The 25,817-nt window shown below is 49.3% G+C and overlaps 1 protein-coding gene and 1 long non-coding RNA gene across 9 annotated transcripts in view; one reads left to right on the forward strand and one right to left on the reverse strand.

Annotated features, from left to right (window-relative positions):
• Nucleotides 1-357: 357 nt before the first annotated feature.
• si:ch211-285f17.1 (sickle tail protein homolog) overlaps nt 358-25,817 on the forward strand; it is a 72,684-nt gene continuing 47,224 nt past the window's right edge. For 2 of the 8 annotated variants that reach the window (XM_057012378.1, XM_057012380.1), the window contains exon 1: nt 12,954-14,199. In XM_057012378.1, the coding sequence (XP_056868358.1) occupies nt 13,878-14,199 (322 nt within the window). In that variant the 5' untranslated portion in view covers nt 12,954-13,877. Of the gene's footprint in view, nt 650-12,953; nt 14,200-25,817 lie in introns of those variants that run through there. The other 6 variants (XM_057012373.1, XM_057012375.1, XM_057012390.1 and 3 more) reach the window with 4 other exon arrangements.
• On the reverse strand, nt 6,789-18,382 carry LOC130513604 (uncharacterized). The gene is made up of 3 exons (XR_008946770.1): nt 17,931-18,382; nt 9,256-9,377; nt 6,789-7,733 (listed from the first exon to the last, which is right to left on the reverse strand). It is a non-coding gene; the product is annotated as an uncharacterized LOC130513604 (long non-coding RNA).

Raw genomic sequence — 25,817 nt, forward strand, 5'->3', positions numbered from 1 at the left:
ACCAAACTCAACACATCTGGATTGATAAACTACATGTGTTAAAAACAACAACAAATCAAGTCTGGTCTTTATCCCAGGTTCCCAATCATGAGAACAGCAAAGCACACAGCTGCCACAATTGGCCCCTTTCATGAAACCTTGGCTCCTTTGCTGATCAAAACTTTATCATGGGATTATAACAGACCGCTGCAGGCGTCAGAGGATGACGTAACCCTGCAGTCATGTGGACGTTGCCGAGCAAAAACTTACTAAAAGAAAAAAAGAAAAAAGAGATTGCGCGCAGGAGGGGAGCGTCCCCACGCTGCGCCGGTGCGCGTCACACGGGCCATTAAGTATTTAGGCTTCAGAGCTGAGGGTCACAGCGGACCTGGCAGACGGCTTCACCCGCAGCCGCCGGCGCACGCTGAGCGCGCACACACCGAGGGAGCAGCCGGAGAAGTCGATGACGGAGCGCGGGTGTGAAGGAAACCCCCTCCTCCCACCACCACCAAACGGACGCGGCATCGGTGCAGAAGTTACTGGATACACTCGGAGAAGGCGGCGGCGGCGCGGATCTGACCCGGGGACGGGGAGGCGGACATGTCGGGCCACCGGGTGCAGTTCGCAGACCTCCCTCCAAACCACCAGAAAGGAGGTCCCAAATTTCACAGTAAGGCTTTAATCGGATTCTACCAGAACTAGACTGATACAACTAACAACTGATACACGTGGGGGAACTTTTGAAGCCTTTTAAGCTGTCTCATAAGATGTTTTTTCTTTCCCCAATCTCTGCTTTTACAGAGTTTAGGCTTCTTGAACTACTAATGTGGCAGTAATAATGCATTTATCCCCTTAAATCTGCTCAGCTTCTGTTATTAAACAGGCTGTGAAGCATGTGATGTTCCTCCTGTGGTGCTGGTTTGTAGCAATAATCACTTCAGACCTATCTAAAGTGACATTTCTTCCATTTTATCTGCTTCTAACCATTTTCTATAATCAAGCAAAGACTCCCCGGGGCGACGCTCTCTCCCAAATGTTCCATCCACCTTGACATTTGTCACGTTAATAGCTCCGAAGAGGGAGCGACGCACTCCTGCTGCTGCCTGCTGCAGTGTGTGCATTACAGCATGGAGCGCGGAGATGCTGAGCTCATCTCCATGGCGACGGGGGTTGAATGACAGGACACGGGCGATGGAGAGTCTCCCGCTCGCATCAGAAGCCTTCCAGGAGGGTGCATGTGCAGCACCCTCCGCTTGTCTGGTGACGCAATGGTGCGTCGTGTCCGCGAGGCCACGCTGGCGGCTGTGGCATCAAAATGGCGTTTACCTGTCACACGCATTCAGGGGGGAAACGGCTGACGTGCGCGGCTCAGGCTCAGGTTGCAGACAGGATGGCGGCTGCTTCGACAGACCTCACATCGGAGCAGAACCCGCCTTACCTCGCTGCGGCGGCTGGTGCTGCCTGACAACCAGCCGCTTGCTAGCTGGAGGTTACTTATTTGGTTGGGAGAGTTTCCAGGAAAGCTCCATTAAACACAAAAAGCCTTGATTAGCCTGTCTAATCGTGCGCTGTGGAACCTTTCACACAGAAGTCCTTGGATTCTGGAGAGGAAACTAAAAATGGCCAAGTTGCTCCTTCAACCCAGCAGGCCGGCTGAGTTTAGCTCATGGGTGAGGCTCCCACTCCTGTGACTGGGATTAAAGGAGCGCTCGTTGCTGCTTAATCACTTCCACCACGTTCTGGTTAATCCAGTTCAATTCATCTTTATTTATGCGGCGTTCATATTTCCCCCGCGTCGCCCTGCACGGTCGGCCCGGTGCAGCCATGGCCTCCGCCTCTCTTCGTATTCCTGAAGAACGATGCGCTCCCCTGCAAAGGTTACTGAATATTCCATCACATGTTAAAAGCGTTCCTGGTGTTCCTTCGTTACTCTCACCTCCCTGGCTGATCAAAGCGCTAATTGGCTGAGAACAATAACCGCCCAAAGGCAGCTCGCGCGCTAACCACATGGTCTGGCTACGGCGTGTGAAAAGTGACAGCTCGCAGCTTTAAATAAACACAACTGGCCGGTCGTTTGGGCCGGTTTGAAAAGCGGCACCGCGGATTAAAAGCTTCCCGTTTGGTTGGAGGCTGCGCTGGTCTTAGCCTCAGTCGTGCAGCTGTCTCCTTTATCCCATCGACATTTGGGAGTCTCGCCACTCCTTGTTCGTGCCTCACAGCTGTAATCACACATTAGCTTCTTTCTCTTTGCAGGAATGGGGGGCTAAATAATCAACAGTCTCCCAGAACGTGGCGTCGGTGCATTTACAGCCCCCTCCGGACCAAATCCGTGGATGAAATGGGTCCTAATTTCTGCTGACATTATAATCTATTTATAGCTCAGTCGCTCCTGTGAATGTCATCGTTCTGCTAAGTTGCTGTCCACTTGGGTGAGGTGTGAAATGTCGCGTTTGCTAGCCGTCCGTCCACGCAGACTCAAGATGGTCCTTCTGGAAGTAGCTCCGCCCATGAGACCGAGTAGCGGGTTTTCACAGCAGATTAAAAGGCGTCCCCGGAGGGCCCTTAAGATCCAGTAAAACTCAAAGGTTTCAAGCCGAAGCGCCCCCCCGTGGTCTCGTAAACCCGGGAGTTTGGGCCCCGATAAACCGCTCGAGACTTGATTTGATGTCAACTTCGGTCCAGCGTCGCTCAGATTCTTCGCGTCGGTTCTGGTTTGTACACAGGAGTTGTGGCAATTTCGGTTTCTGCCGCCGTTTATAAGAGGGCAATTAAAACAAACAAACAAACCCCCCAAAAGAAGGAAATAGAAATGCCAACTGTCAAAAAGATTGTTGTGAGTAAGATACTGTGGATAAAGGTCTTCAAGCAAACTTCCGAGATCAAAGATCGGACTGTGGAGCGGAGCAACATTTCTCCGGATTTCTCCCGAGACTGAACGCACAAAAGGCAATTTGCCTTGAATCGCTCCCATCTGGGCTGAAGGGCTCAGCATCAGCAATCACCCCCCCCACCCCCACCCCCACAGCCGGCTCAGAGTGAAGAGGTGCCAGATGTTTTCTTCTTCTTTTACCCTCCACTTTCTTCTCCTAATTGATCCCCCCCCCCCCCCCCCGGTGAGCTCCTTCCCGGAAAGAGAGCGATGATGTCGGCCGTTCTCCGATATGCTAGTATGGAGCGGAGGAGCGCGGGCGAATGTTGCACCACCTGTCGCGCTAAACAATCAGGAGATCATGGAAATCACCTGTTGGGGCGGCAACAGGTGACACGCGGAGCCGTCAGCCGCCGCTGCTCTGCTGCCCGTAGGCACTGCGGCAGCATCCTCCCCGATGCAGGAACCATTCGGGGCGCAAACAAACACTTCTGTCTTGTTTATCAGCATCTCCAGAAAGATCTGAGACTGTTGGATTAAAGTGATGACTCCCAGAGGGGGCCCGGGACCCCCCCCCCCGCCCATCCCTCTGTGGTCGTCACGCACCCGCCTCGAGCATCCAGCCTGAAATATCCGCCCCGCTTTATTGATCATTACAGACAATCTGGCAATATTTCTGCACTCTTGGGAGACGGCGACACCCCCCCCCCCCCGAGTGTTAACGACACGTGCAGCCGCCGGTGGTGCTTTTAATGGCAGTAGGAGAAATGAACGACGAGTCCGAATGCTTTTGATCTGGCGGAGGACTCTAGTTCAAAGGAATATATGGAAGCGGTGCGAAGGGCAGAATATTGACCAACTTCAATTTCCCCCAATTTCAGTGACGGTGGTATTACTGTGTGTGTGTGTGTGTGTGTGTGTGTGGGGGGGGGGGGTCTGCTCTTTATGCCTCGTCCTGACTACATCGAGCTTCTCGTTCACCAGCTGTGATTTTAATGACTGTACGGATCAATCAGAGGATGTGGGTCAACGCCCTAGAGGTCAGCCTGGACACACACACACACACACACACACACACACACACACACACCACACACACACACAGGGTCCATCCCGCGTTGTAGTTCCGTTTTAACTTTGAAATAGTTTAGATGCTTTCTCACGTTTTGCTAAATATTGTTCTCTAACAGCCGACAGCCTCCTTTAGGAAACTGAGCAAAGCGGAAACGGACCAGATTCTTATTGATCGTTTAATCAATGCAAAAGGGGGCGGGGCCTTATCATGATTATAAACGTGACTTCCTGGTCTTGGCAATCTCTTAAGGGCAATTTCTTTGTGGTCTGATAAACGTGCACGTGCATCGCAGCGTGTAAGGCCGACATGAACTTCCCGTCCTTATTCATCGCGAAAACATTGGGAACTTTGGAAAAACAGAACAAGCTAATTTAATTTTAAACGAGTAATCACCAGCGTGGTGGATTTAATGATATAATTCTGTAATGTGGCCCCAAACTCTGTAAAAAGTCTCAGTAGTAGTTGTGTTTTGCTAAAATCTGAATCATTTCTGTTCACTTTCTTTACATTTTCAACCCTGTATCGGCGTTCCGAACATTTATTTGCAGTATGTTACTTGATGACTCGGCTTACGGATGAGAAAAGAGCCCAGTCGATAGCCATCAGCCACCTGTCAGTGTGATAAATGGCAGGGCGGGAGCTCGGGAACGTAGGGGGCGCCGCTGACTGGTTGTGGGGTGACAGCGTGCGCCGGGTGGCGGAGAAGTTCTGCGTCGAGCCTTCAGCGTGTGTTCAACGTTTAAAAAAAAGACATCGGCGATTGTTTAACTATTTTTGACCAGTGGCAGAAATAGCGGCATCACATTTCTTTATCAACACACAGCTGTGTGAATGAGGAAGTGAATATGGGCGCTCCTCAGCGCTTCCTGTGAATGTTCAGGTCAAGCTAGGCTAATCCACTTTACAGCGAGTGTGTGGAGCAGCAGCGCTCCAGAGTTTGTCATCAGAAGGCCAAAATCATGAAAACATAACAGGAAACTCTTGGTTAGCTGCGGTCGCATGTGAAAATGTGCATATTTGAATCTAAAACCTCTGCCTGACTTTAAAGTTACAGGTTAAAGTCAGTTTTTGGCAACTCTAGCGCCCCTCTGGACAAACATGGAATGACCATCACCAACTGGTGTCCCAAAACCACAGAACCACTGGTGCTGGTCCCTGGTGCTCCGGATTTCCTTTAACTAAATGCACAATTAAGACCGACTGAGGATTTCTATTGATTTTGACCGTTTGTTGCCTCAAAAATGATCAGTAACAGGAAGTGAAACAGCTTTTAAAGCTCTTTTTGCTGCTGTTCTGGAACCACAGCTGCCACTTTTCTCCCCCCAGTGCCCCCCCCCCACCAATGTGGCAGCAGCCAAGCGCAGAGGTGTGAGAGCTAAGCACAAACTTTCCGTTGACCTTTCGGACCTTAAAGTCCCCCCGCCTCGGCGTCGCCGGAGCCCCGCGCCTCCCTCAGATCTGGGCTCTGAGTGGCGCTGGAGAATTTTAATATCGGGGGGATTGTGGGCGACTGATAGAGACTGTGCTCGCTCTTTGATGTTCTTAATAAGGATCAGACTCTGAAGTTTTCGGTCAAAGCCCCCCCCCCACCACCACCTTTCACTCCGACCAGAGGGACAGCTGAGATTGAAGGACCGGCTCCACCGAGGGATCCCCCCCCCTCCGTTTCCTCATTTATCTTCCCCTCTTCCCTCCATTTATTTCTTTAATCAGTCTCTGGTGCTTTCATCACTTCATCACATCCGTCCCTTCTGGATTCCTGATGTGATGAATGCGACCGCTAATGCGAACGCGAAGGATCCTCGTGAACTCGGCAGAACCCGGTGAGCTCCTGCCATCATTCCACTCGTTTTTTTGGGCCTTTTGAGGTTGTCGGTTTCTAGCGGCGTCGCCTCATCGGTCCCAGCTGAATACCAGAACTCGTGTTTACTAAAGAGGGGCGAAGCGAGGGGTCGGGGCAGATGTCAGAGGAGGCACGACCTCTGGCCCAAGGCCTGGAATTCAAGGCCGATCAAAAACACGTGTACCAATGTTGGGTACTTGTTGGGTATTTGATGAATGAACCTGGCAGAAACTCATTGTAGCATTTAGCTAGCGAACTATGTTTTGCTTCGTGATGGAACTTCTTGCATGGGTTGTTGGTGACACTGGGGGAATATGAGGGTGGGGGGGGGGGGGTCCAATTTAAAGAAGAGTCTTGATAAAAACCCTTAAATACACCTCTGGATGGAACCTCAAGTGACCGGTTAAGCTGTCAGACATTGTTTTCCCTGTTTCTTTGCTTGTTTTCAGGCTTGGCTAAAAGTCGTCGCCTGCAGCTCCATGTTAGCATGATTTCCTGCCAATTAGCTCACTTGTTAATTTATGACTAAATGGGAGAGGAGCTTGTTATCCCTGCAGGGCCACGGTGCGAGCAGAAGACACTGGAGAAACAGTCCCTTTTGTCAAGATGCCTCCCGCTAACGCCGTTCAGCGGTGCACCTTCCTTTCCATCATTCCCCACCTTTTACCGCTGCTTTATTTTTACAGCGACGCTATTTCGAGCCTCACGTTGAGCGTCGTCAACGTGCGCCGCTCCCCGTGCCGTCATCCCTCTGTGTTCCGATGCGTCAGATGCTTATCTCCGGTCCCGGGCGTGCAGTTGTCGTTTCAGCAGATCTCTGCTGCTGACTGAAGCCTTGTGTGTTTTTGTGGCCGTGCGCCTGCCTACTTGCATTTCTGTGTGCGGGAATAGCGCTTCCGTTGTATTCTTACATAGACGCTGCTGTTTGCAGTTCCCTTTCAGTCTCATTGTTCTTGATTGACTGTTAAGACTCTATTTCTCTTGTCTCCTGCCGTGGAACATAACCAGCAGAGGAATGAATGTGTGTTACACAATAGCTTCAACGCTAACTTTATTTGGGTAGCCTCTGTCACAGTTGAGATTGACTTAGCTCATGCTAAAGGTTAGCTGACCGTCTTCTAAGAGCAATAGCGTAGCGCTAATAATGACCTTGGCCATGGAAGAGGAAGCCTCAGCCTACTGTTGTCATATGACAGGAGGCCACCCATCCTTTTAAAGATTCTGGGCGCCAGGAGTAAACCAACACTCCGAGAGCCAAGTGGTCTGTTGGGATGATATGGCGCTATCAGCTTCTTCCAGTATGATGGGACTTGGTCTCAAAGGGTCAGAATTTTATGGACAACAAGTCTCCAGCTGATCTTCTTGTCCCATACGTTATTTTACAAGCAGCTTATTACTGCCTACAGTTCTGTTTACAGTGCTGGGGGTTATTTGTTGTTAGCATGCAAGACTAGCAGGTGATGTAGCTTGTACCGGGGGATAACACAACATCTGTGTAGCTAAAATAACCGTGTCTGACAGATGAGGGTGGGGAACTGTCACTGTTGGCGGGTGAAGCAGGCTGCGCGGATGAAACCGGTGAACAGCAGAGCGGAGGCATGCAGACAGTCGAAGCCGGTGTACACGTGCTGCGTAGCAAAAAGCGGTTGCAAAGTTAGCAACAGGAATGGCTTCTCTTCAGGGTCTAGATGCTGGCAGCCTGTAGAGGATGTAGATTTTTCTTTACTTGATTATTTTTGCAGCCAGATGGGAAAGTACAGCAGTAGCCAGAATGCTTTTGAGCTCATTCATCTCTTCAGTTTTGAAGCATCAAGTCTTCAGCTTTGAGTCCTTCGTGCTTTAGCCAGTTTCAGCACACATATGGCTGGTTTTTACACCCATCATTTCTCATGTCTGGAAAAGTTTGGAAAAGGCTTCATATTCATACATCATCTTCCACGTCTGGCGCCTCTCTGCAGAGATGCTCACTGAAGAATGAAAGCAATTTCATATTAAATGGTCTGGAGATAGTTTTGCATGGCTTAGCTAATATTTCCTGCCTGAGCAGAGGTGGCTTATGAAGATTTTACAGATCAAACCAGGCTTTAAAAATAATTTACTGGTTATAATAGGCCCCATTAAATGGCACATTATGTACCACGAAATGCACTCTCTTGTCATTTGTGCCTGTGAGTGACAGATTTCTGCTACTGTATGAATTCCCAACATGTGCTCCAGATGCCTTACAACACGTTATATAACTGGAAAGGCTGCCGCCTCTATGCCGTCTCACCGGCGAAGTTATGCAAATTTATGAGGACGGTAATCGGTCATTTGAAGGCTGTCAGCTTGATTTAGGGACTCCAGCCAAGATAGCCTCCAATAAAAATCTATTCTGTTGGCAAGCGTGCGCACACACGGATAAAGTGCACACACAGACGCCAACGCGGGTAAATGCAGATTACCTATTCACAATCTCCCTGAGAGCGCTTACATAAATAGCATTTTCACATGTTAAAGGTCAAAAAAGAAGTAGCCGCTGCTAGCATGACTGTGTACAGCTACAATAGCGGAGCGACATTATTGTATGTTTAATTGCTGGTAAAATGTATCTGTTCATGTCATCCAGGCAGCATGTTAATAAATCATTTCCAATAATAATAAATCACACCCAAAACTGTCAGGTTTTTCAGTCTGTAAAGTCACACTTGATGCTAATTTTAAGTGCTAATTAGCGCAGCCTCTCACTCACAAAACATTCAAACACTCCTCAAATCACATTTCCTTATTCAATTTTTAAGGAAAATCAATTAAAAACATGTTTTCCAGCACTTGATACCATCATTCACATCATGAACCAGACGTCAAGATGCAATATGATCAACTATACATGCTGGGGAACTGTTTTGTGACTGTTTGTGCGCCGTTTTTGCCAAAATTTTGGAGTGTTAGATTGTTGTTTACAACCGGATGTGGATTAGCACCTTCAAACATGAGCCTTTCTCTGGTGGCTAGCAGCAGCAAAACACTGATTCACTATTGCATTAAAGGAAAAGATTGACTCCAGCTCATTAATTAGCATGTTAATTCTAGAGCCAGCTGTCCCAACTCTGCAATGCATCATGGGTATTAGGTTAATAAGGCCAGTGAAGTGTTTTTATTTCCTGTATAAATGTATATTAGCATGTGTGTGTGACAATATCTCTATTTATGATGGCTTACACACTCACTTTGTTCACTAAGCCTGACAAAACACAAACATTGTCAGCCATTGTTAACACTCAGGCTGTGATATACTGACCCGATTTAGACCCTTTAGAAGTCCAAATGGCATCTGGCTATTGCTGTGTTTCTCCGTGGAGTGGAAATCTTGGGAATTTGTTTCAGTGCGTTAACCTTTATCCCCACGCTGACGTGAATGTTTTGGCTGCGAACGCGGCCACGCAGCCTATTTATGAGTCGCGGAACACAAACAACCCAGACTTGACCCTGAAAACACGGTGTGCTTACGTTCTTTCGTGCTTCACCCCGTTGCCACGCGGGTTCCCGCCCCTCCTGTGAGTGCTGTGAACTTGTTGTTTACCACGGAGATGCTGCTGCCCTCTGTTGCTCCCTCCTTCCTCCGCTCCTGTCTGCAGACAACCAATGAACCAAAAAATCAATAGGACATACAGAGAATGACGAGCAGTGCTATTTACATCGTCCTACTCCGGCATTTATTTGCCTCAAATGATGCTCTTGATAAACAGGAAGCTGAAGTCTCATAACCGCACAGATGTCTAAAGGTCATGAGCTCTGACCCGCCGCCGCCGCCGCTGCTGCTGTCAGGGAATTCATACGAAACCTCAGCCGCATCTCATCAAACCGAGCCTGTTAGCGGCCTGAACGCTAACATGTGGACCTCTGTGGAGAGCAGGAGTGACGCGTGAGGCCACCGGGGGGCTCCAGAGACAGAACATGAGTGGCCTCTGAGGCTTCATGTAAGGTCTCTAAGGTTTAAAGCTATAAAACTTCGGAATATTGATCTTTATCCTTCACAAACGGCGCCGCCTCTCGTCTCACGCCATCGCTGAGCGCTGCCGAGATGGTTACGGCCTGTTGGAGGGAATCCTCTTATAGGTTCACGTTAAGAAGCGCTCCTACTTATTTCCAAAGGCGGGAGCTCGGCTGAAACTCTGTTCCCTAAAGCTTTTGAAAAGGCTTTCCCGTCATTTCAGTGGCGCTAAAGAAGCGTCCACACGGCCCAAAGATGGAGACCACCAGTCTCGTTTCCTCTGTTTCTTCTCTAACGAGGAGGACGGGTGGAGACACCTCCCTGCTCCGACCGCCCTCGCCGTCTTCCCGTGATTTAATCCACCAGACATTACGGCTCTCCTCGGGGGCTGTTTGGACTAATTGGTCCCAAACTGTCGTTGACTTTGTTCATCTTAGCGGCTCCCTGAGTTGTTTTTTCAGGGCCTGGGGGGGCGTCAGGACAACGGCCACACCTCCCGGGGGGGGGGGTCTTTACCCGGGTCGACTCTCAGTCCTGTGATTTGCTTCTTGGAGGGCAGAAATATCTGTGTGTTCCCGAGAAAACCAAATCAGTTCTGGTGCTTGTACCTCGGTGTCAGCGCCCCGACCCCCCCCCCCCCCCATCCCCCCCGCCGAGCCCTCTCTGCTGCGCTACCGTTGTGCACGCTTGTGATTTGGCTTCTGCCGGTGATGCAGAGCGAATGTTACAGTCAGTAATGACTAATGATACGGTTGGAAAGGAGTGCTGGGATGGAATGCAGAAAAAAGAACAAGCAAACCCCCCCTTCTCCCCCCCAGGTCTCAGAAAACATACTCAACCTTCATCCTCAGCCCAGACGTACACGGATCACACTTTACCCCCAGACCTGCAGCACCTGGCTCTGTGCTCTGCTGAATCGGTGTGTGTGTGTGTGTGTGTGTGTGTGTGTGGGGGGGGGGGATCATTCAGCAGATTTGGGAAAGCCCTTATATTAAAAAAAACCCAAAAAAATCCAGACTAAAATTAGCTAATTAGACAGCAACATCTGCTACTTTCTCCCATTTTCAGGCTTGTTCGTGCACTTTCCTTGAGTCCAGATGCAGCAGGCAGCTGTTCCAGCTGTGCTAAAACAAGCTGCTCGGCACCAAACTACACTCAAACATGGACTTTGCTAAATAGCCACCAAAAAGAGCAAACTGGCACTTGGAGGCATCTGAATAATGGACGTATTCATGGCTGGGAGCATGTTTGTTGACACCGTGTGGGGTTTATTTCAGGCTGTGGCCACAAGTTGAAGAGGTCTTGGTTTAATGGACCTGACATCCATTTGCACTTATAAAAAAATTCAACCTGAGTGTAATTGTGCAGGTTTTTACAGTAGTTTCTTCTTCTCTGTTGCTCCTTAATGGTTTTACCAGCTGAGCAGCGCTGCAGAGTGGAGAAAATCACCAATTTGCCTTTTTTTTATCCATCCAAAAAATGGCTTTAGTGGCTTCAAAGGTTGTTTTCGGCGTGCTTGAACGCACCGCGGAATATGCCTGAGACAAGAGGGGCTGTTCATTCAGTCCAACCGTCGGCTGACCTCAGCCCCCCCGGGGAAAGTGAGCCATTTGTAGGCTGGACTTTAATAATAACCCTCGGGCAGAAAAGTCTATTAATTAGAGAAATACCACAGAGGCTCTGGGTGGACTCCTGCTGGGCCCACCTCCCATCCTAAATACACTCCAATAGCTCCTCCTCCTCTGTTGGATTATCGACACCATATTTCCATAACCAACTTTTCCGACTGTCTAAAACTGCTCTGTCCCGTCTCCCCCCGCCCCCCCAAAAGTGAGGGTGTTGTTTACGCAGCGTTCAGACGTGCATCGCTAGCTAGAACTGCTTGTGTGTCAGATCCCCTCCCCCCCGCTTCTTTAGCTAAAATGCTTGCGGTCGTCTGTTTTCAACTTCTGTAATTCACAAGATGCCCTTTATCATCCTTGGCATGGCAGAAAATCACAGGCTTAATTGGGGAAACTCAAATTATATCCATCCATCTCTAAATGCTATGTTATTTAAACCCTTTCACCAAGATGCCCTCGCATGCCTGCAGTTGGGACTGGCGTGAAGCCTGCAAGGCATCGACGCCACAGAGGGCTTTCATTTACCCTCAGAATGCACACGCACACACACACGCACACACACGCACGCGGGTGCACATATAAATTCTTTTTTTAAGGCAGAGTTTGACGTAATCCTCGCTGCTTTACAAATCTCTCTGCTTATTTAATGTTATGCAAATCTATAATCTTTACTCCCCCCCCCCATCCCAAAAGTTCATCAGGTCCTACAAAGTTCCACTTGTAAAGTTTTCTGGTAATTTGTTTGTCAATGGGATCCCCCCCCCCCCCCTTTTTTATAAGTGGTTAATATTTACATCAGAATTCCCACATCATGACGCAGCTCCAAATGAAACGCTCTTCCAACCACTGCCCAATCTGGTTTTCCCACACGGCCGCCTTTTGAACTGGAATATTTAATGATATCGGAGTGACACAGCACTAGTTCAGAGAGGGAAAAAAATGATCCCCAAACACAGCTAAGCCTGTAGTCCGGTCTGCGGGGGATTGTTGCTCTTTTATAACGTGTTGCCTGGACGCGGTTTATCCCTTTGCTCACTGTAATCCATTTTCTGGTGTTCGGGGAGGAAGCACGCAATGGCGTCCCTTTGTGTTACGTCACATGTCCGTTTCACATGCACGTTAAAGAAGCGGCACCGGCTCAGAGGCTGGAACATGAGGTCACCTGGCTGGAAACACAGGTTGTGTTTGGGTAAAAATCGCCGTTGAGTCTTCACTGGACTCTTTAACGTATGGAATTCTGGCCATAGCACGTAGGAACGGTACTATTTTGGGGTCAAGGGGAAGAGTCTGACAACTCTGATTTGTTCTTCTAAAAGCCAACTTGTGCATTTTTTTGTGTTGTTAAAGAGCAGAGCAGAACGGCTTCATAGTGTGTCCCTTGCGCGCACACACACACACACACACACACACCCACACGGACATGCTCCCTCCTCTTTAATTCTCCGTAAATTCCAGCAGTGAATGAATGGTTTTGCTGTGTTGCACGTGTGTGTGTGAGTGTGTGTGCGTGTTTCTGCCTCTGGCGTCTTGAAGAGTCTATCACATGTGAGGAGCGCAGCCTGCAAGAGGAAAGGGGGGAGAGGGGGGAGAAAAAAATGAAGGAAACGGAAAGAGAGAAAATAGGACGAGTTGGAGCCGGTGATTGTGCCACAGTGTGGCTCTGAGCCGTCGGCTGATGACGCGAAGGGCTCGCACGCACATCTGGAACGGCTTGAGCAGCTGCACCTGAAGAGACGGGCTATTTCGCCGAGCCTCCGCCGGCACTTTCTCCGGCTCCCTCGTGCACTTTTCTGCCCCCCCACCGCTCTTTTTCTGTTGCTTTCAGTAAATCTCACCCGTCCGCCGGAGCGCAGGAATGGCAACCCACTGAGCGTCAGCAGAGGAGAGCTGGTTAAATGGAAAAGAAGAGAGGGAAGACACAAGAGGACACTTAACACGGAGGAGAATTATTTGCCGTGAAGTAGGAGGAGTTGACAACCTTATTATGACTTCCAGCGAAGCCGGGAGGGAGCGAGATCCAAAAAAGAGAGGAGTGGAGGAGAAAGTGTGAGAGAGAGAGAAGAAGAAGAGAGGATTAAAAACCCAGAATGCGCTGACGTCGGAGACCCAAGTTTCTGTTTGCCTTTATCATGGTGTGTCCTGCCACTCTACAGGTTTGTCCACACACACACGCCAGTTCACCAGCACACACACACTCTGTTTGCTTTGGAGGATGATCCCAGGAGGCCACGCCAGGAGAGGAGAACACCTTCCAAAGAGCTATTAACCCCCTCCCATCCATCACCCTCAGCTCCCCTCCCACCGCCAGACTTCCCCAAAGTGCCCTCCCTCCGGCCCGTGCAGCCTACCTGAACCAGTCACAACGTGTCGGAGCTGGAGAGTCACACATCACATCTGCTGAGAGCTGTGAACCCCCCCCACCCCCACCCCCACCCCACGGACCTGCCCCCTTCTGACTTCAGCCACACTGGCAGAGGAAAACTGAGGAGCTCTATCTTTCCCCGCCGACCTGCAGGATGTCCAAGTCCTCCAGGCTCGCCCGCCCTCCTTCATTAGGGACCGGATCCAAGCTGCCCTCGTCCAGGAGGGAATGCCCGGGCATGGCCGGCCGAGCCCGGGTGGTGAGTGTGGGCGAAAAGCTGATGAGGGCAGGGAGCGACGGGGTCCTAAGCAGGCAGAAGCCTTTGACCGGTGCCTCGCCACAGGACAAAAACCAGCGGGAGGTTGAGATCCGGGCCCCGAGCCAGTTCCCAGGTGAGAAAGGCCAAACTGTGGAGATGGTCCCTCCCAAGAGCAGAATCAGCCCACCTAAAACCCACAACCCAGACCCGGTGCACAGTAAGTAATGCTTTCTAATCTCAGTGCCAGCGTGAGTCACATGACCTGTATTATCTCCATAGAAACATGTTAGTGTTCAATCCGAGCGCTTGTGTATTACCAGTTCATTTCTTTCTGGACAGTCCGACATGATTTGCCCTCATAAAGTCGTAGAGCGAGCATGTGGAGGATAAAGATGTTTAGCTCCGCCGTGCGTCCCGTTAAATGCTAGCTCATTGTGTTGCGGACCATATGGATTACGTCTGCTTAACTTTGTCCGGGATTGTCTTCTTGCCCCGGGCCAAACAGTGGGATTCGACTAGAAAAGGCACGGAGGCCAAAAATAGCTCGACAGCGAAAACTTTGAAGACAATGCTCCTTGTGTTTATGCCATTTATCGCATCTCGCGGTAGCATCTTTGGCTATGCTGTGGACATAAACATGGCCTTGAGGACAGAGGAGCGGGTAATAACAGAACATCCATCACTGCCTCAGTCTCCGCGGGGAGGCGGATTAAGAACCAAAAAAGGGGGGCCAGAGCTTGAGGAAAGTGGTCTTATCATTTTCGGTTCGCCCCCTCCCACCAGATTCCCGACCCGGCAGGGTGTCAACTTTCAAGGCTTTGTCTGGTCACCTGGGGCTCCAAGGAAACCTCAGCGAGACCGTTCGGAGATCAGCCTGACGGAGCGAAAATGCTGCTCGGGCTGTTTTAGACGCGTCCTGTTGATTGCGTACTTGACCGTCGTGCTTGTGCTTAACGTGAGGAATTGAGTGGGGTTGGTGGGGGGGGTGTAGTTGTAGGCAACACGGGTGAGTCAAGAAACAGAGTGACAGAAGGAGGTCAGGAATGTGTGCAGGGGATGCTGGGAAATCAACAGGTCTTGAGCTGCGCCTGTGTGTTATCCCCCCCGCTATAAAGGCAGGTTCTGGGTTACGAGGGGGCAGGTTTGCACTGGAAACCAGATGTTCTTGTCCGCGCAGCTTCCCGTCTCTTTGCAAATAAGCAGCCTGGCGAAGCTGATTCACCTATCGCCATTTCAACGCCGATCGGGGCGGGGGGGGGGTTAAACATCAGACGATATGCAAATGCCTCTGAAAACCAAATGAAAACGTCTCGTGCCAGACGTATCTGCTCCACTTTTGTTTCTCTTTCCTCACAATTCAGTTCGCGTCGTGTCGTCTTTTGACAGCGGCTCCGTCAGTGGTTGAAAGACGCCGCCACTGCCCACGCGTGCACATGAGTCGACTCACAAAGAGATCAGACAGAATGAAGGCATTGTGCGCATTGTGTGCGTTTGTTGCCATTGGCTTTCAAGTGTGAGTATGGAGAGATCCAGAAGTCTGAAGAAGTAATGGACACTCTTGTGGAGATCTCTCAGAACCCCTTGAGTGAAGGTCTTTGGTCTATGGAATTCCTCATATTCCCATGCGTTTACGGCTGGGAAACAAACATACGTGGTTAATGAAGGGGGGGTTCAGGCTGTGCCAGCTCTCCATCTCCTGTGCTAACGCATGTTACAGGGTGTGACGGCAGCTGACGCACCGAGCTACGGGGGTCAGAGGGAGCTGATACACCCTCTAACTGGCAGACGCTAAGCGCGTGTGACAGGTGACATTTCCACTGTGTGAAAGCTTCAGAGCTGACTGCTGCTGGCCAGAGGGCCCAATTTCAGTCCCCGAGTAACGGCTCCCGATGGAAGTGAAATCCGTTTGACGTTTTGTGTCCAGATTGAGCGTAGCGTGCCGCTCGAAGGATGCGGGGTGACGCAGCGTCAGACCAATGTTCTGCAACATTTGCTGAAGCTTTAGGACCGACTTTTTTCGAGGCTCTGAAAAGCTCCCGTCAAGATTTGAAACCAGGCTGTTTGCACCCAGATGTGGGACGGGCTTCGGCTGGGGGATCCACGGAGACCTCGCTTGTCACACAACGGCATATGAATGTTTTCTTTTCTTGTGATTCGCTTCGCTTTGTAATTAAAATAAATTAAACCCTTTAGCTGTGTTTTTGTTGAATTTGTATCTGCAGCAAAGAAGAACGTTGGCAAACTCTGCAACGGTTGCCTTCAATGACAGCGGTTGTTCTCAAGAGCGCCGAGCTAGCTCCTCTCCGAGGAGTTACGGAATCAAAACAAACAGAGCTCTATCCACCCTGATTTGAACGCCAGTGCAGACTTGCAGGAAAGCGAGACCTCGTGGATGAAAACATCTGGAAATGTGAAAGACTCGTCCCTGTCTGTTGCTCGACTAGCCATCTCCGCTGTCCCCGAGCCTCCTGGGCACTTTCCTCAGCCTGAATCAGCTGGATTTGCCGTCTCACCGTCTCCTTTGATCACCACCGTGCGAGGATCCCTTCAGATTCAGGCTACAATAAAGTCACCGCTCAGATATTTGGGTGAGCTCACTTTCTTGTGGTTCAATGAGTCACTTGGAGAAACAAAGGGGCTCGTGAGCTTCGTGTGCATTTTGCTCGCTCCTTCCAGACGCCCCTCCAGAACCCTTCATCTTCCCTGTTGCAGTTTAAGTGTATGTCCAGACCTCCTCCATCCCGATTTCATGTCAACGTTTGTCAGCCGGCAAAAATGGATGTTTACTGTACGCAGTCTTGACAACAGAACATGGATATGAATCACCGGCTGGAATACGTGCGTTGACACGCTCGCTCACACTGTTGCAAGCGAATCCGAAGCGTTTTGTCAGGCTTTTATCCACAGACGGCCTCTTTTCTTTCTTGCTTTTAGGAGAAAGTTTTAAAAACAGCTTAGTGTGACTGGAATGAGTTTGAGGATTTGGGATGTGATCGCCCAATTCATTGACATTGAAGCCAAGACTGGGGATTACATTAATTGCAGCTTCTCGTGACTCTTTAAACCCCCAGTTGTCTCCTCGTGTTTCTTTTATTATTTATTTTTTGACAAGTATCGGGCCCACACCGCGAATCCAATTCAGATTTCCAAACATTTCGCAGATGCGTCAGTTGACCCACTAAAAAGGGGAGTTCTGAAATCCAGAAATCCATTTTAATTACCTTTTTATAGACACATCAGTCAGACAATTGGATCTTTTACAAGTTCCCTACAGGCCTGGAAATGTTTTGAAAACGCTGTTTGGGAATTTTCAGATGAACCAAACTCTCCCATTTTTAAAATTGAACTGGGAAAGTGTTCATAGAGACATGAAGGCCATAAAATTTAATTAGCATTATTTCACAGATGATCTGAAAATGTCGACATACCGTCCTGCTGTGATGTGAGGAAACTCCGTGGTTGCCTGTTTTCCATTGTTTTCGCAGCTAATACAAGTTAAAACCTGTGTGAATTAGACTGTCGAAAGAGTAAAAGTGAAACTTGCAATCCAGCCACATCAATCCCGAGGCAACCTTGCACAATCCGCTCTTCCGCTTGTTCACGGGGAATTCTGTTTTCTTTAGAAACATCTGGCTGAATTATTCCGGTGATATTCTTCACCCCCATCTCGTAGGCCTGATTTAGCCACTTTCACACGTGCTAATCCCAGGACAGAGTCCAAACCCGAGGTTTTTGTTTTGGTTCTTGTGAGGCTTTGGTCGGTTTGTTGCAACATTTGCTGCCCAGTTGATCAAAGCTTCAGCCCAAGTCGGGTTTCCTTCTTATTTGTGGATCTCTTTAGACCAAATCGACGCAGGAAAATGCAGATGTGAGCGTTCAAAAGCCAAAACAACAACTTTTTAAAATGAATTTTCGAGAGAACACATTGTAAAAGTGGAAGCAACGCACTTATTTCCCCGCCCCAGTCGTGTTTCTTCCCCTGTTGTGATGTTTTTAGTTCTTAAGATTCTTGGCACTTTTGTTCCCCAAAGTCTTTGTAAGGTTTCTTGCGAACATAACGTGAGGTATCCAGTGACCCAAGAGACTTTAGTGAGTCACTAAAAGTATGCGGTGCAGGTGAGACTTGTGTTCTGTGCTCAGAAACCCAGTGGATGTGACTCACCCGTCAAAAAGAAACAGACAATCATCGGGCCAGTGAGCAAGAAGAAAGAGCCTCAGTAATGTGACCGCTCATGAGTGTGTGTTGTAAATCCCCCGAGCTGAGTCTGGTGTGTGTTTTTCTTCCTGGGTGTAGCTCGGGGCAGTTGTTTCTTCCTGTTTCCTGGTGCGGCGCGGAGCATAATGAGGGGCAGCAGACAGGGATTGTCTTTCTCTCCACGTTGCATCGCACATAAAACAAAGTCGTGATCTCTTTAAAGCCCACCCCGATGCCTCATCGGCCGCGCCGGTTTCATTGTGTCTGCATCCTTCAGCTCTCCAGCGTGGCCGGTTAATAAATGTACCGTGAAATTCCTTCAAACCGGACCCCTCGCTTCTGTTTAATGATGGGTTTGGGTTGTAGTTCAGTGGCTGAGAGGTTTTGATTAATTCAAGGATTTATTTAAAGAAGCCACCCCTCTAGACCTTCTCCCTTTGCTCGGTCTGTCCATTTGTCACATCTGTGGTGACATATGCTTCAACACATGGTAGCTTTCGACCTGAATACTTCAGGCGGGGTGCGCTAACGCTAGCATATCTGCAGAAAACACATGCTGACACTTTGTTTTGTTTGTTTCCTCAAAATCTTATCAACTGTTTCGATGGTTTCGCATCCAGGGATTGGATGTGAAACCATCGAAACAGTGATATTTACTTATCCTGTGATGGGGCGCTTTGACCTCTGACCTCTGCGGACACAGCAAACGCTGCTGTGTCCTTATTATCGTACATGGAGAATGAACAGGGCACCACTGAGCGTCCCGAATGTAGGCCACATGATCCGCTACAGGGGATCTCGCTCCTGCAGGCTGAAGCGCCAGATGATTATCAGACATGTGATTTGGCTGAAGGCAGCGGTGGATAAACCAAGTGCTTGTGATACTGTGTGATTTCGGCCCTTGGCATCAGAGTCTGAACTTCACTCTGCTGAAATCCCTGCCCTGTCGCTGCCCTCTCTTATCTGCGTCATTCTTTTATTTGCTTTTGTTTTCAGGTCTAAACCGTACGACTTTGCTTTATCCCCTGTGTTCATTTGCTGTGCACTTTCTATGCGTGCGTGCATGTTTATGGACTCTCTCATAAATTCAGGGTTTTGTTTTCCACTTGTTTTCTTTGCCACTTTGCTGCAACTGCAGCAAGTCTCAGAAACTCTGTCCCAGATTCCAGTGGCGAACGACGACAGGCCGCGAACAAAATCTCTCGTTTGACAGCGCGGATAAAATGATACTTTAATTTCCCACAATGATGAGACGGCGGCGGCGCACAAATTAGAGCCGCGTCTCCTGTTGCGCGGTCAATCAGGGCGGAGAACGACGGTGCCAAATCGGTTTCTCGGCTTTCTGTGTCGGAATATCACTTTTCGAGCGACGTGTATTAAATATTCAATAGCTTTGAACAATATTATGATGCAATTAAACACAGGGTGGAAAGTAAAGTTCCAAAATTCCTAGGCTGGGAGTTTGTGGCTCCTTCTGGAGCCACACATTACCCGTGTGTTTTAGCCAAGGCGCTAGCTCGTAAAGATTATTAACAGCGTACATGGTGCAATACTAGCACAGAGCAGGCTCAGGCATCATTAAATCTTACTGATGTATCGTCCCTTTTGTCTGTCTGTCTGTCTCTGCTGGGACGGGGAGGCTGGTGAGTGAATTAAAGTGGCCGCAGGAAGAAAAGTTGTCAAATAAAGCTGAACTGCAGTCAACTTGGGATTTTTGCATCTCGTTGCAGCAGTTTTTAGTGCGGCCATGTTTGAGGACATTAACCCTTTTAGGAGGAATATGCACAGCATGGCTGCATGTTTGGAATAAGGAATAATGGCCCAAGTAGCACCGCAGCGCCGCAGGTAGGCCCCTGTTGCGCTCGCTTGCCAACTCCTCCCAAAAATCAGTTTGCTCCTACTTGCAAACGCTTCAATTTTCCACTAGCTCAAATGTTTTAGCAGTGTTGTACTTTAATTGGCACCCAGAGTGCGGAGACTTTTAGTTCCTAGCTTTACGATGCGCGCTGCTTCAGGCTTTCAAAAGTGAATGTAACGAGCGCTCGCTACTCATAAGTCAAATTCGTATTTGCAGCTTCATATTTCCAGGGTCACATATCTATAACACCGGATGGTGCTAAACCAAGGCAGGAGGCTTCTTTTCAAGTCTGAAATGCACTAAAATGACACTCCGCAACAGTAAAAGCCAGATTCAATTGGGCAAAGTTTAGCTAATTGATTGGGTAGCTCCAGGTTCAGGGTGTAACACGGTGTTAAATGTACGTTTTTGTCAGCAGATTAGACACATTGTGACATAACTGTCAGCCTCTAATGGTCATTACCATTAGATATAAAGAACAGCTCTGCCCTGTTCTGGAGCCGTTAGTATCAGCGGGATCCTCGCGCAGGCAGTAACACACTCCTGCTTCTGACACATTCATCCCACAGGCGACCATTTTTCTCTACAGCATCTAACTGCATTTTCTTCAGCGCTCGTCACTAAACAGCCGCAGTCTTTGACCTCAGACAAGCTTTAAAACACAGAATTTAACACAGATGCTGCAATCTCATGGAAATTGAAGGGGGAAATAAAGCAGTCTGCCTGCACACGCTTCCATCCCAGCCGTTGATATTGAGCAGGTTTTCGACCCGTTTATATAATTACGCGCTGTGACATCAAATCTCCTCCGGCTTTAAGTGCAGCAGCTCCTCGCGCCCCTCATCAGCGCAGATTACAGGAGTTCACGTCGAGTCGCCCGAGTTTCTGTCCTCCTGCAGGTTTTCTCTGCCTCTGTCATGTTGACGGACTTTTGATTTGACGTTTATGCTTTTTCATCCCGGCTGGTGCAACATGTTCAATCTGACCGTGACGAGAGGAGAAAAAAAAGTTACTTTTCCACCCAAAATATGAAACAGGACGTGTGTGACAGCCGTCCTCAGCCTCATGGGCGAATTCCTTCAGTATTAAATATTAGAAGCATTGACTCAGGGATCAGATGTAGACCCCTCCCCCGCCTCGCTCCTAAATCCAGGGATTTTTCAGAAAGGAGAATAATACGGTCTGGCTTTATGATGAAGTCACTGGTAAGACGCGCATGCTTCCCGGCTCGGCAGCCAAAGCTATCATAAGACTGATGCAGCGTTTCAGCCTGAGCTGCAGGCAGAATTTTGCTGTGTATTTGTGTCAGTTTGCGCGTGTTTGCCGGGGTGACCCAAGGGCAGATGATTTTGTATTCTGCTGCACCGGATGCAAAGCTCCTTGAGGAAAACGGCGATTTATGATGATTCAGTTATAAAAATAAACACTGCCGACTGGCGTGCGCTGACTTTTTAACGCAAACGGGATGAACGCTCCCTTCGATAAGTGTTGGAACGGCGAAGCTGCACAACTTAGAAAAGTCCTTTATTTGCAGTAACCGCATCAAGCCTGTGACCTGATGACATCACCGAACCTTTGCATTCTTCTGGTGTGATGCGTCTTCTGCAGCCTCTCCAAGATCCCAGTAGAGCCCAAAGTTCATTTTGCTGCTGCCATTGGCCGTTAACGTGGCCGCTAACGTGACTCCTTCGGGGAAAGGGAACGCACCTGACGGTCACATGTTTGCCATGAAAAAGAAATTTGGTTGCATTTCAGAACCAGATGTAAATACCAGCGAAAGGACGACCTCCAAATCTCCAACGAGAACTGGCCTCGCCGTTCCAAGACTTTTAAAGGCCAGTGTGTTAGCGGCTTTATTGATTCTGGATTTATTTCATTATATCGACGACAGCTTTTTCCCGCTCTAGACAATAACAGAATCAAACGGATGCGTCATCACATTTTGATGGGGGCAAACGTGATAGAGCGTTCCAAAAAAAATGAAAAAACGCGATTAAAAAGTTCTAATCGCTTCCACCCCGACCGGATTGTACAATCAGATTGTTCTGGCTGCAAAAGTCGATCGTTTCCCCCCTTTATTCGTGCAGCCTGTTCCTCCCCGGCCGCAGCTGTCGGCTCGCATTGTCCTCACATCAATAACGCTTTGTCATGATCCTTCGCTGCCAATATTTTTGCAAGACGCCCAGCAGAAGAATGCAGATGGGCATCACAGAGTCTCGTCTAAAGTCCCGTTTTACTGAATATTTGATTCATTGTGACCAGACGGGCCCCAGAAAAGACAATGCAAGGCAGAGCAGATGGAAAACATTCTGACGTTATACAACAGGCGGAGGGGGAACGAGGATGGAAACCGCATGTAATCATCCTGGAAACGAGGACACCGTATAGCCTGATTTCTTTCTTTTTTCAACTGCGAAACGTTCCAGCCCGAGAGACGCAGCGCATGCGCAGGTGCAGCCTGGAGATGCACTTCGGGCGTCCGTCATGTTGACTTTTAACGTCTCTAAAATGCAGATGATGCTCTTTCGACCTGCTTGTGCCCCGCTCGGGGCCTCTGAGAGGGGCTCTGCAGCTTTTCTGCGAGGCTCGATTCAAACGTATCGATTCAGTTTTTCTTTCCCGGGTAACTGGTCCCACGTGCGGAATGATGCAGGGCACTATTGTATGGAAGCGATTGTAGAGGCAGTTGAAATTTATAGTCCGACTCATGAATCCATACGGGGCAGGAGCCTTTGAAACTGCGAGCGGACGACGAGACGATTTCAATGATTTGACAGATGCGTTTGCGGATCTGCACGGTTGGCGCATGTTCCGCTGTTCCCTCTGGCTGCAGGATTTCATGCTTTGGGGTTTTTAATCGTGATCGGGGTGATTTCATTAATATTTAAAGGAGCATAGGTGATGTCGCGGAACTTTCTCCATGGGAAACAATACGTTCGAAATAGTACATTTCAATTCCACTTGTTGCGTAATGAACACCGTAGAATATAAATGCAGGTTTGTTTGGTTTTTTTTAAAAGTGCATAATTGATGGGGGTTGGGGGGGCAGAGCAGATGTTGAACCAGATGGTGGAGGAGAGGAGGCCAGTCGGACAGATTCGCCGCCTCCACCGGCTGGCGGGCCGGCGCTATTCCCGGCCATTTATGACTGATGCTTTATTGTAATGTGGAAACTGGACCCACACAGTCTGACAGAGAGTGGAAACAAACAAGCAAATAAAGGCCAGAATTAAGGCTCCATGGAATGTTAACCAAGGATGGGGAACAAAAGGGTCAAAAACCAGAAATCAGTTTGGGAACAAGCTGAAGTTTGGCTTTAGATACCAGGTAAACAGGTGTTGGAGATCGTTCTGATGGCAGGGGAGAGAGTGACCTGAGAGGATTGTGACACTTTATCTCCAAATCACCATGGGAACAAATGCGGCCGCCTCGCCGTTTCCATCCCCTCCACCAGCGCACCAGCTCGCAATGACGCACTGGGAAAGCATGTGTAATTACAGTATATGTTGCTGGTGGTTGAGGACACACGAAGTACCAACCAGCGGCTGCCCCCAAAAGCCTCCGTCTGTTTAGAAAGAAAGTTGCTGGTGCCTTCCTCCACAGTGGAGCTTTGTTTGGAACAAGGCAGGCTAATGTCACTGGTGGTAGTGGAATTGTAGGAGCTAGAATCAGTTCATATAAACTACAGTTGCTCCTATATTCACTGAAGAATAATGGGAACCGGTTCGTCTTGGAGTCCGCCGCGTCCTAGACTTCCTTTAGCAATCGCTAACAACGTGGTTACACAAGACCGTCACATGCCAAGTGTTTGCTGATGCACAAAAATAATTCTGGATGCCTCGTGTGGCAGTTAGCATGCTAACTCTGCCAACGACGGCAGCTGGAGCCCTGGCAGCACCCCCCACCTCCCACAGCCGCCACCGAAACAGACTTTACTTTAGCGATATTAGCAATAAGTCATCCGTCTCATAAACAGTAACTAATCTGCGCGGCAGTTGCCAATTATCTGGGTTTAAGGCCCCCTGCTTTCCTTTTCTTCCCTGTATGTGGATCCTTTGTACTGGCAGCTGCCCTCAAGAGCATCCCGACAGCTTTTCTTATTTTCGTTACTGACTCGAGCGCGCGCTCGTCCCTGTGATCTCCAGATCACAGGCTGAATATTTGCTTGGCAGCCGCGCTGCCTCTGAACCTGGCAATCGCTCATCAGATGCACTATAATTGTTTCAACCCTTCCCGGCTGCTGCTGCTGCCACTTGGCTGGACCGGGCCCACCCAGACGCGGAGAGGCTGACGGACAGGCGGGCGGACTGACGCGCGGTCATGTGGCCCCTCTGACCCTCTGTGCTGTGTTATCTGGGTGAGTTATGTCTCATTGTTCCCTTCTGTCACTAATGTGCTGAGCCATGGGAGAATCAGACTGTCCTCATAGTGCCACATTCACTTCTCCAGTCCAGATCTGATCTCACACCTCTCACTTCCCATTCGTATGACTTCGGTCTGTTTTTAATTTATTAAATCAATCGCTGTTTGAATGGCCTTTGCCAGAAATCCATTATGGCACCCACACGGACCGAGCTGCCACACAAGCTCATGGCAGCAAGAATTCTTCTTTTTTAAGACCAGGATGTGCTTGTGATTGGTGCTAATAAATAAAATGATATACAGATGCACCTATTAGCACTGCGAATCCTCCTCACATTTTTCGATCTGCGGCTTTTGAAGGGTTTGATTCTGACTCAGAAATCATTCCGGACCAGCGAGCCTGCTCATGCCGTTAGCTAACTGGCCACCCCAGCATTCCAGGCTGGCGCGGGCTTTGGGTGATTTCAGGCAAAAGGCACGCTGGTCCGCGGGGTAAAGCGCGAGCTGGACATCTGCCAGACGCGGATCTCCTGCACCCGGTTGTCAACGTATCTGAAAGCAAAACCTACCTTCTCTTTTATCAGTTAGCAGGTTGTGGTCATTAGCACGTTGGTCAGCTGTGTGCTCATAACACCCCCCCGCGGTGCCTTTGGAGGCCATGTGCTTGTCATGTCAGCTGATCTGAGTTCTCCTCACCCCTGTGCCAGCTAGCGTTTCCACCCAGATGGACACGGAACGCATTAGTTAGAACCGCCGCGCGCCGCTTGACGTTGCCTGTCGTGCAGTCATGCGTTCACGAAATGATGTCAAAACAGAGATAATGTGCAGCCCCGATTTAGAAAAGTATAACTTAGTAGAGAACATTTATCGTTGCTTTCCCAGCAAATATGTCGTTGTGACACTGTCTACTTATTGTCAGTCTCTCTCCTGCTTTCTACTGGGAGCTTTAAGGTACCCCCCCCCCCCCCACACACACACACACACACGCGCTCAGGAAGATTCAGGAGATTTCCCACAGCCGTCTGTTCACAGGAGATTCTCCACATCAGAGAGGCGAGAGGGGGCGGGGCTTGCTGCAGGTGGCACAGAGTCAGAATCAGAACCTGCTCACTTCATCACACCGGGTCGAAGAGACCTTGCTGCCTTCAACCTGTAAGAATTGGTTCTTTCTATGACAATTGCTCTGCGGCTGCTGCGGAGGTTCCCCAGGAGACTCTCGCAGGAAGCTGCCAGCGTGACTAAATCCGAACGGAGCAGACATCAGCGTTCACCCATATTGCTCCTCCAGAAAGAATCTCGGTGCTGCAGCGCATGTGTGAAAGGAGCTTGTGACTGAAACGGCTTCCACATAATCACTTGTGCGCGCTCACGAGGCGCCTTCGAAGAGTCACGGGTGGCTCAGTCGCCGTGCACCCGCAGG

This window comes from Takifugu flavidus, chromosome 17 (assembly GCF_003711565.1).
Source record: "Takifugu flavidus isolate HTHZ2018 chromosome 17, ASM371156v2, whole genome shotgun sequence".
In the NCBI taxonomy this organism is placed as follows: domain Eukaryota; kingdom Metazoa; phylum Chordata; class Actinopteri; order Tetraodontiformes; family Tetraodontidae; genus Takifugu; species Takifugu flavidus.